Source organism: Anopheles marshallii, chromosome 2 (genome assembly GCF_943734725.1).
Source record: "Anopheles marshallii chromosome 2, idAnoMarsDA_429_01, whole genome shotgun sequence".
Taxonomy (NCBI): domain Eukaryota; kingdom Metazoa; phylum Arthropoda; class Insecta; order Diptera; family Culicidae; genus Anopheles; species Anopheles marshallii.
Window position 1 is genome coordinate 10,838,523 of NC_071326.1, and position 10,682 is coordinate 10,849,204.

At 48.2% G+C, this 10,682-nt stretch overlaps 1 protein-coding gene across 1 annotated transcript; it reads left to right on the forward strand.

Moving 5' to 3' along the window:
- Window positions 1-2,802: 2,802 nt before the first annotated feature.
- Window positions 2,803-4,711, forward strand: LOC128707123 (organic cation transporter protein-like). The gene is made up of 4 exons (XM_053802069.1): window positions 2,803-2,978; window positions 3,053-3,290; window positions 3,350-4,253; window positions 4,335-4,711. The coding sequence occupies exons 1-4, from the start codon at window positions 2,803-2,805 to the stop codon at window positions 4,709-4,711; spliced, it is 1,695 nt and encodes a 564-aa protein (XP_053658044.1).
- The last annotated feature ends 5,971 nt before the right edge of the window (window positions 4,712-10,682 follow it).

A 10,682-nucleotide genomic window follows, 5' to 3' on the forward strand; every position in this document is an offset into this window, starting at 1 on the left:
GCTTCCTTCACGAGCGCGAGCTACATCAAGGACTCGCGTAATCAGACGCGTTTGTATGTTTTCGTGTATTTCCCCGCAGTTTTGCATTTGCATAATGATTATTTTACACTTCGATCGTGACAAGGTGCTGGTGACGACCGTTCAGCAGGGCACGAGACCATCTCGCCACCAGAGAAGCAGCTGCCATCGGGAGAAAGACTCTCGTCCCAGGCAAAATAAATAAAAAGTAAATATAAAAGAAACGAATGTAAGGAAAAAGAAAGCGCACGACGGGAAGAACAAAACAAGAAAGTAATTTTCTACAGAAGCACACCGCAGAAACAGGTTGTTCGACATTTCCACAGGTTGTTGTTTTGCCACGGCACTCAGCACAAAGTCAGGCGATGCCGTTCTTCTCGGATCGCTGCTCGCATTCGAATCGGAGGACAAATTCAACAACCCATAAAGAAAAACCCATTATCCATCCCGCTGCCGACCCGTGCCACTCGCGATCTGCTTTCAATAATTGCTCGTCGTCAGGGTTGTATATTTGGTTCGCGTAATGGCCGTTACCGTAACGGGCGCATTCATCGGCACCAATCCAAACACACGTCAGCGCATGAAGTCCTTTTTTATGTTTCAACTCAATCGCAACACCCCCCTTCCAATAGGAGGGTGCTTGGAAACTGAAGGGAATTTTGAAATTATGCGCCCGATACGCATGAAAAGTCACGTCGGTGTGGTGTGAAGTAATTGAACAATTCGATTAAGTGCTACCACGTGTGCTGACATAATGTCCAACGGCAATGGTGTGACTAACAGAAGGAGAAAAAAAAAACACCGACACGAAAACTCATCCAGTGCTTTCTTTCTGTGCAGGTGTAAGGGCACTTAATGTTACTAACAGCTGGACCATGCTGGCACCACGTGAGTACCCTTCAAAATAGACAATTGCCAAGATCGTGCAGTTTTACGCATTTCGATCTTACCACCGTCAAGCCTTCAATCCACCTGCCTGCGCCCAATGGTGTGCACCGTTTCGGCCGGGAACAATCGATCGATACCGACATGAGCCGGAACATGTCGCTTTGCTGGACATAAATTCACACTTCTGTTTGAAGAGCGGGACTCGTATCCCGCGCCGCCCCGATATGTGGCCCCACGTGTCAAACGGTGGCGAATTTATCTGACATCTGAGTTGCCGACGAATGGCGCGGTTAAAGGGGTTCTTTTTTTTTTCTTCCCTTCCGCCCCACGAAACGAGGGAAAGAAAACATGAAATGTCACCGTCCAGCGAGTCGTCGGCGGTTTTCACGAAAATCACCCAGCAGAAACTGGACAGGCCGTTGGGTTGGCTTGCACGAGCCCGAGTGTGTGACGGAAAAGTGGGAAATCGTGCCTGGTTTACCTAATGTCACCGAAAGCCGGGTGCCGAAGGAAACCTCAATGTCGACGAAAGGAGCCCCAAAAAAAATCCTTCTCATCTTGGTTGTCCATAGGCTGAACGAACAAAAAACCACACACACACACACACCATGATAACGAGAAACCCTTCCCAAGCGCTACATGACAGCACCGTTCGGTGGATTGAAGAAACATCCCCATGTGAATTCCTCTTCGGTTTGGCATTAGTTCGGTAGGACACGGATGGCGATCGAGAGAAAGAGAAAGTACCCACCGGACCAATGTGATTCTAAATTGTGCTCCGGGCGTTTCCGGTACGATAGGCCCCCGAACATTCCCATTGCGGGTAGGTAGAATGATTTATTTCTTGTGGTCGAAGGTTAGTTCGATGGTTGTCCGTCGATAGGGAGACAAAGAAAAGAGAAGACTCACCGTGCGAGATGGGAAGCATTACGTACGCAGACCAGATAGCGTCCTTTGCTGCTGAAGAAGGTCATAAAAAAGTGGCACTAGCGAAGGATCCAATACTTCATTCCGAGAAGACTTTTGCCTGTTCCGAACGCACAGTCAAGCGTTACTTTTTACGAGCTGGACGATTGTTTAAGCCACTTTCCTCAAACGGCAGGTGGGTTTGGCAGATGGGAAGAAGCATTATTCTATGAACACAATTCGGGAGATTGGGCCCTCCAACGAACCGTTGCTCATCAAATCTGATAATAACGTCCATAAAATGGACCTTTGATATTGAACAATTGCTCAGATCCACAAGCATCTGATAGCAGCAATACTCTCAATACCCGCCGCTCGGATTCAGCTTCATGTCATGCAAGTCACGCGGAAGGTCATACACATCTCAGACAAGCCTGCCAACTGTTTGAATGGGGTGTTGACTGTGCGCAGATAAACTTATCTGTCGTGCGACAACGGCCCAAAGTTTGCTCGCCGTACAACATTGTCCACGCATTACGTGGGGGAATACCGCGACAGTGATAGCTGCTGCGTGAGAAGCGAACCTTGGCAGAAAGGTTTGTCTGTCTTCCCGCGTGCGCCTGTCTCTATCCATGCGTTTACGATAGTTAAGCGGAAGAGTTGTGCGCGTGTGTTGGTGAAGGTTGATGCCACTCAGCATCGCCTGCCAACGCGGTTTGTTGTGCGTCGGCGCACAACTGCCGTTGGACGATCATCATAACAACAGCTGATAAGTCGACGACACCGGAATTAAAACACGCGGCCGCGAGAGATGTGTTTGTGTGTGTGTGTATGAATCGTACGAGCGTGTAGATTTATCAGGTGTTTTCTCGGTTAGTTTGTCAGCGGTTGCGTATCTGCTGAGCGCGATTGTGATTAGTGCTCTAGTCTGAGGCGGAACGACCGTCCGACCGACCGACCGACCGACCGACCGTACGACGCAGCCGCATGATGTCAAAGTCAACGGCACCGGCACCGGATCGTGTCGAGCTGGACGATTTGCTCGAAGAAGTTGGCCACTTTGGACCGTTTCAGCTGTGGCAGTGTACACTCCTTCTGCTACCCGTCATTTTTACCGCATTTTCAAACCTTTGTTATGTGTTCACTGCTGGCGATGTTCACTACCGGTAAGCAGAGTGCACAATCAGGTGAGAACAGCTTACTGTTTGCCAAAAAAAACGTTCAATTCCCTTTTCCCTAGCTGCTACGTACCGGAGTGTGAAACGGGATCTCAAACCGCACCGTTCGCACCGGACTGGATAAGAGCGGCGGTGCCATTTCGCGGGAATCCGGAACATCCCGCGAAATGTGACCGCTATCAGGTGATGCAGTTGAGTGCGGACTTCGCTTGTGTTGAAAGCCGGTTTAACCAAAGCGCCATCGAACGTTGCAATGAGTTCGTGTACGCCGATCCTACCGAAAGGACCATCGTGAATGACGTGAGTGAGCGGAATTCATTCCGACCGGCGAGTGTCGTATAATTGTTATTTAATTCTAGTTCAACTTAATGTGCGATGAAAACCTTTGGAAAGTAACGCTCGTCGGCACGGTGCACAGCATCGGCCAGTTTGTGTCGCTCGCCCTGTCCGGTATCATATCCGATCGGTTCGGACGCCGCTGGACACTTCTGCTGTGTGTGGGGATCGGTGCGGTGGTCGCGATCATTCGCTCTTTCGCGGCCAGTTACCGCACCTTCCTAGTGCTCGAGTTTGTCGAAGCAATGTTCGGCTCAACGAGCTATACGACCGCGTTCATCCTGAGTTTGGAACTGGTCGAACCTCGGTTGCGTGTCATCGTGAAGAGCGTCATCCTAGTCGCGTACGCCGTGGCCGAAGCCATTCTCGGATTGCTGGCGATGACATTCCGCGACTGGCGTACGCTTTCGATCGTGCTCTTTGTCCCGGGCGTATTGTCGATTCCGCTGCTTTACACCACGGTCGAGAGCGTCCGATGGCTGCTCACCAAAGATCGACAGTCGGACGTGGTTAACATCCTGCAACGGGTGGCCAAAGCTAACGGTCGTCCGCCACTGCCCAAGAGCACGCTGGACGAATTTTACCTGCAGCAGAAGGCCAAACTTGACTCCGAACGGGACGGTGGACCGAGCAAATCCTTCCTACGGTTAGTGCGTGAAACCTGCCAGCACCGGCGTTTGTTGCTACGCATCGCCAACTGTGCATTCTGCTGGTTCACCAATGCGATGGTGTATTACGGGCTCACGCTCAACTCGGTCACGCTCGCCGGGGATAAGTACAGTAATTTTATCTTCATCACACTGGCCGAGATACCGCCATCGCTAGCTATCAATTTCATTCTGAATCGATTCGGCCGCCGGAAAACGCAATGCGGCTCGCTGATACTGTCCGGCGTGTTCTGCCTACTGGCACTGACAGCTCTCAAAGGTATGAGTTCCCACGAAAGTTCCCCATCCCATCTCGCCCACCGGGGTGCATTTATTCATCGACCCGCGTTTCCGATTTCAGACATCACCTGGCTGAATGTGAGCTTGTTTTTAATGAGCAAAATGGCCATCTCGCTGTCCTTCTCCACGCTCTACATCTACACGGCGGAAATCTTCCCGACAAACCTGCGCCAGAGCTTCATTTCGTTCTGCTCGATGGTGGGCCGGTTCGGGTCCATGCTTGCCCCACAGATGCCACTGCTACAGACCCTCTGGGCACCGTTGCCGATGGTACTGTTCGGTTCGGTAGCCGTGCTGTCGGGCATTTTGATTCTGGAGTTCCCGGAAACGACCGGCGTCACACTGCCCAATACGCTCGAGGAAGCCATCGAGCTGCACAGTCGGCGAAGGCAGCCCTCAGGGGAAGCGGAAAAGGGATCGTACTCTAGTCCTGGATAGCTGTCGTTGGCCGCATGTCGATACTCACCTGAAACATAATAAAACGTATGTTATTTGTAAACGTTTCATGCATAAGAATTATTAAAAACTATTAAATAATGTGCATTTCTGTAAGGTGTCTTAACTCGAATCCAAAAAATCTTCAAACTTAACAAGAATCAAACATCGCAAACGAACCATTTCGGAAAAAAAAACATCATAACACACAATCTCATTTTTGTTCAAGATACAATCACAATTCTTTTCCGCATCTACACGATGCCATAAAAAAACGGGTTTGGCTGGAAATTGCTTAGTTGGTAAGCAAACAATCAACCTGACCTCCCTGAACTCTCCAGTTCTACTCGGGCCCTTTTTGATGTGGGATAGTTTTTGTTCTTGTGCTCAACTCAACCCGATTGGCACGCGGGCTTTTCCTTCCCATTTTCTTTTATTTCCATTGCCACAATCGACCGCCGTCGATTGTGCTAGTGTTGCGCTTTTATTTCTCTGTGTTTCGATCCGATCGACTCCCGCCGGGGGAATTCGCTGAGTGAAATGTTGGCAAAAATTCAGGTCATCACTGCTGGGTCGATCAGTCCCAGATCTCCACTTTGGCGCTTTCATCGTGCCACACTGTGGGGTGGTGGCAGGATGAAAAATGAAATTATTTCCCGGGGGCAACAAAAGCGTCCAAAACTCAACGTCGAGCCTACTGGCTCAGCTCAAAACAGCAGGCTAGAATAGCTCTTGCCATTGCTACATTTGCCCAACTGCAACTGCTATTGGAAAGAAATACTGAGAGCTTAAAGTCACTAGCAGTGGAAGGAACAGTACTTCAGTAAACTCTATCCGGTAGACAGCACTTCGACTGAGACGTTGACAGAAGATGGAAAATATCGCAGATTTGATGAAAAGTGTTGCAAAAAAGGCGTAAAGCATTCGCTCTACCACCACCACGTTTAACGCTGGGTGGAGTAAAAGTCAGCCTGTCCCAAAGGCATCACGATGTACACCACTGCTCATCTTGTTGCCTCGAAGGGGTTTTTGAAACTGTTGCAAATGGCTGCAAAGCGAAAGCAGATTCAAACGGAACCAAAACCCCCGTACGGTTCCACGCCCTTCTACCGCTTCTAATCTCCGACTCGGTCGATGCTGGCTGGGTGAGTGAGAAGGATTTCAGCTTTACTCTTTCACATCGTTTCTGCAGCTTTTCTTTTCAAAATATGCGAAAATTGACAAAGCCCAGTAGCCAACGAGTCGGGGCGAAAGCGAAGCAATGATTCTGAAGGATGGCTGAAGCACTTCGCCCTCCCGGCCTGAAAGTTCCACCATGGCAAAAAAAAGAGAACCAGGAAGAGAAAAAACTGATTTATTGCCCCGGGGCTTAAGAGACCATTCGGCTTAACGGTTTAAACACGATGGCTTTTGAAAACGTTCAAGACGCCGCCGCATGCAGCCGTGGAGACGAAAAACACAAACAGACCGAAATTAGGCGATGGTACATTAAGAAAGAATGCTTTACGGTGCGAGCCAGCCAAACAGCAGCCCAGTCCCAACAGTTTGTCACAGGATTATTAGTTTCATTTTATCGTTTTCTTAAACTGCTCGTAAACTGCTTATCGCAAGCGTGTTCTTGGGCGAAGATGCTGAAGCGAGACGAGGTGTTTCACAATCGGATGCTGTTAGAAACAGGATTCGAAACGTCAGCTCGCATTTCGCAAACGTATTTATTTATTTTTTGCTTCAATGCACCGTCCATTCTACACGAATACGATTGGATTTCCTAAAAATTAATACCTCCAATTGCTGATGTGCAATCAATATTCCTCTTTTTTGCCGAATTAACTGGAAGTCCATCGGTTAAAATAATTCCATGCATGTTTATTTCACTCACACAATTCAATGTTTAACATCAACTCATCCTATTCGCTAGTGGCCGGAAATCGGTCATCAGCGAAATGGTCGTTAGAGCAGTTTTCGATAAGAATGGCCAACAATACAGCGCAGAAAAAGTGAACAACGGCAGCCAAACATCAAAAATACCGAAGGAAAGAATATAAATGCATGGAAAAAAAATAGCACAAACTCACTGCAACCTGCCATACCTGCAAAACCGGTATGTGCAACAACTGGCCGGGTACGACGCCAGCTTCATATCCTGTCAGAAACACAATGAGCCTCCCTCCAACTAGGTCGAGTTTCGGAGTACGCCTTTTGCTTTTATTTGACAAACATTTGTGCACCGGAACAACGGCGAAATGAAAACTTGATGCCACGGGCAAACGATGCTGCTGTTCAGCATTCCGGCTGCCCGCCTGCCTGCGAACTCGGCCCACACCGTGTCGAACTCATCAGCTTCCGCCTGTCAGAGGCACACGCGAAAGCACCCGGGTCGGTCTGCACCGAATCGATTCCACCAGCCAGGCAGCGAACCGAATAAATATGCCAAAGCTACCAATTTTACGGTAAGTAAAAACAATGCACTCGCACTCACACACGATCACCGACCACTGACCTCGGCGCTTGACCCCTTTCATAACCAATCGGACCAAGGAAGGTTCCACGGATGCGTCAAAAATATCGCGCGCGTGAAAAACACTCGCACAATAATAACAATAACAAAGGTTGGAGACCAAACTTCAGCCTGCCCAACAATGGCTTCCAAACAAAATAATCAGTTTATTTCACGGTAGAGGCAGAGTCCTTTTTTTTGGAAAACATGGCAGCGAATCAACAACACGTCTCGTTCGGAGGAAGCGGTTCCCGATGCATACACACATCACACATATCCATCCCATAAACCAGCGCGCTGAATGATGGCCATCATCGGTGATGCAGCACCGTTTTGTTGGCCAGAAGCTTGCTTCGAATGTTTAGATAAGCGTCGCAAGTACCTCGCTTCCGATCGAAAGACTCACCGCGCCGGTACACGGGGTCACGCGTAGTGCATGTTTTCCACCTGGAAATGGTGTCCTTTTTACTCCATCACCAAACGCACAAGAGGGCCGGAAATTGAAGGTGCCGCTTTTTCCATGTTAGAAGACAGGTTCACTGTGGGGGGAAGGGGAAGAAGGGAAACCTGGGAACACCGTTTTCCGGCCGGGTTTTGTTATTAATGATCTTCTTCCTTTCCGTCGGCATCTGCTGTTGTGGCCCACTTTTCTGGGAAGCATGCACCTGGTATTTTTGGTGGTATTTTCCATTCCGACCAATCCTCATCAACATTCGAGGATTCCGGTGAATTATTTGATTAAGATATTCGACCGACCGGCCCAAACCCTGAACACTAACACCCCATTCGCCCGTATTTGTGACGGCCCCCAAACAAAGCATGGATCGGAAACTTTTGCGAAACCCAAAACACCCACGCGATGTCCAACTTCAACCCGGAACAAAAAAAACAACCGGTTTTTTTTTTTTTGGGGCGATAGGTCATGGAAATGAAGCGGTCAGTCAACGGTCACCGTTTGCCCTTCGTGATGGTCCCTTTTTAACTGGCTCACATTTGCCATTAGGGGTGTAACCTTGGGCCCACAAGTGAGTGTACCAAGTTTCCGGTGAATGGCGGAGCAGCAAACAATCCTTGGTTGATTTTAGAAAGGTGATTTAAATTTTATCAATTTTTTATAACAAATATCATTAACTGTTAACCTTTAGCAACACGAAAAAAAACCTTTGTTCAAATGTCAAACATTTGCCTGTAGGCATTCATTTCTTTACCCTTTCTAGGCAGATGAAAAACATTGTGCACGTAGCTCGTGCTCCGGTGTTCCCGTGGTCACTATTGGAACGTACGAAAGAAAGACATCATCCACAACGAACTCATTTTGCCCGGATTTACTAAAAATACGTCCGAAACAAGAGTGGCCATGAGAAGCACTTCCACTCCACACAGTAGCACACATTGTGTGAGGAATGCTCTTACGAAGGTGTGGCTTACTGTGGCGTTAAGTATACACTCGACGGACGTGATTCCAATCTCTGGGCAGCTGAATGTGCTGTCAGCTACAGTCAATAGTCCGGGCACGGGTTTCCCCATATAATGCCAGTTTTGTGCTACTTTCAGCGTAATTCCGACTCGCTGTCCAGAAGCTGCACTTAACCATACAACGATGGGTTTCCGGCATGGATAGTGGAGCGAAAGTGAGCAACCCTGCTGCGAGATCCGGCTTCTTTATTTCTGGTCTCTGCGTTTATTTACCGCCTGGGGTGCGACACACCTCCGGCTATCCATCGAAGACAGACAATGCCCCAGACGCTGCCGCAATAATGAAACGATGATTAAAATAAGAACGTATAATAACAATAGTAATGAAATTATTAAACGTCCGACCCCTGATCGTTCAAGTGAGCGATCCATTCATGCTTCTACCAACTCCGTAACCATCCCGGTTACCTACGAGTTGGTTACCGCTCTAACATCAGCAAAGGCTCTTTAACTGTGTCTCAATGGATGCCTTGTTTCTACCAAGACCTTCGAGATGTTGTTTGTGTTAAAATGTCTACCACAAGCCTTCGCTTCTCCATTGCAGGTTCGACCTTCAATCACAAGAAAAGGTTCGAACCGCTTCTGTGGCGAGAAAATGGATGAACCGACGGATGATTTCAGGAACGGATGGGTGTTTGCTAGCCGGTGCTAGGATTAGGTCTGTTTGCCGAAAGTCACGAAACACGGCCCTGGCCCAGCGCGCACACCCGACACCGGCAATCACCGTCCAACACGCCGGAAAACACCGGAGAACGGTTTTGAGGATAACCTTAGTTAATCAACCAAACAATGAAATTAGTTTTTGATGCGACCAAAAGCGAGAAGTTATTATAACGAGACCCTTTGAAGTGGATTTTCACAGCGCATTAAAAAATGCCTCGGAAGTTTCGGCAACAAGCGTGAAAAACGAAGCCAAGATTTATCCACCGAGGACGCACCTTTTCATTGAGGGGTTATTTTTGGGTTCTTTGAAAGACTTCCACGTGTCCCAAGGTGGTTCTACTGTTGAATGGATTTTTTTCATTTCAGATCATTAATGAGTTACATATTTGCTAAAGTTCCATATATTTCCATATATTCCTGACTTTCAATATTAGACCAACACTAATCGGTTTATATTCTATCCTCCAAAGTTTTCAATAGAGATTTAGTTAAGTTTCTGCCAGAAGACTCAACTAACCAACGCAATCCTAAGCGCATGTGATGCTGTTAATAAGAACATCCGGCAAAAGGTTATGATTTATTCTATTCTTCCTCAGCGCATTGATATGTGTGGCTGTGTAGCGTGCAAAGGACGCCGGTGACCACGGGAAATGGTCATTTCACTGGAGAACCGGCGTCCAATGGCAAATATATCATCGTTCCAATTCCAAATGGTTTGTGTTGATCGAAGATTAATCGACCACCGAGTTCAGCTGACCGACACCATAAACAACGCCCGGGAAGAGAGAGAGAGAGAAAGAGAGACACACACATCCACACCTAGGCCGTAAAAACAATGGCCGAAATACAAGAAAATTATCGTTCATGCTAAGGAGCGATGTTGTGGTGGTGAAATGCCTACCCCTTCAAAACCTTGTAGTCATCCCTGCGTTCAGGTGAATTTATTGCCTTTCCAGGCACGCCGACACGGTGGCATATTAATGCTCACTAGGTCGCTCTCGACCTGATCGTTAAAATATGGAACTCATCCGTTTTGGCCCGGGCATGGTGCGGGGCACCACAACGCCACACATCCGATCCGCCCACTCGAGAGGATTCTTGAGGCCTAACAGCTTCAGCTAAGATCGGACTTCATCGTTATGCAGAGAACGGAAAACAGTTACGCCAAAATGGGCATCATGATTTATGTACGCCTTCTTGCCTTCGGGTCGGCCCGTGATGTTTCAAATTTTCCACGTGGTCGAACGTTGTTCCCCTTGCGCTCCAAAGGCACAAACAATGGCCAACCCGTGTGTTTTACATCCGAAAAAAAGGGAAGGGTCCGTATCGGCATGTTTA

Excerpts from the sequence above, each read along its gene's own strand:
- LOC128707123 (XM_053802069.1), top strand. The coding sequence starts at position 2,803 with ATGTCAAAGTCAACGGCACCGGCACCGGATCGTGTCGAGCTGGACGAT. Across the intron at positions 2,979-3,052 it reads GCTGGCGATGTTCACTACCG|CTGCTACGTACCGGAGTGTG; the intron begins GTAAGCAGAGTG and ends CCTTTTCCCTAG. Across the intron at positions 3,291-3,349 it reads AAAGGACCATCGTGAATGAC|TTCAACTTAATGTGCGATGA; the intron begins GTGAGTGAGCGG and ends ATTTAATTCTAG.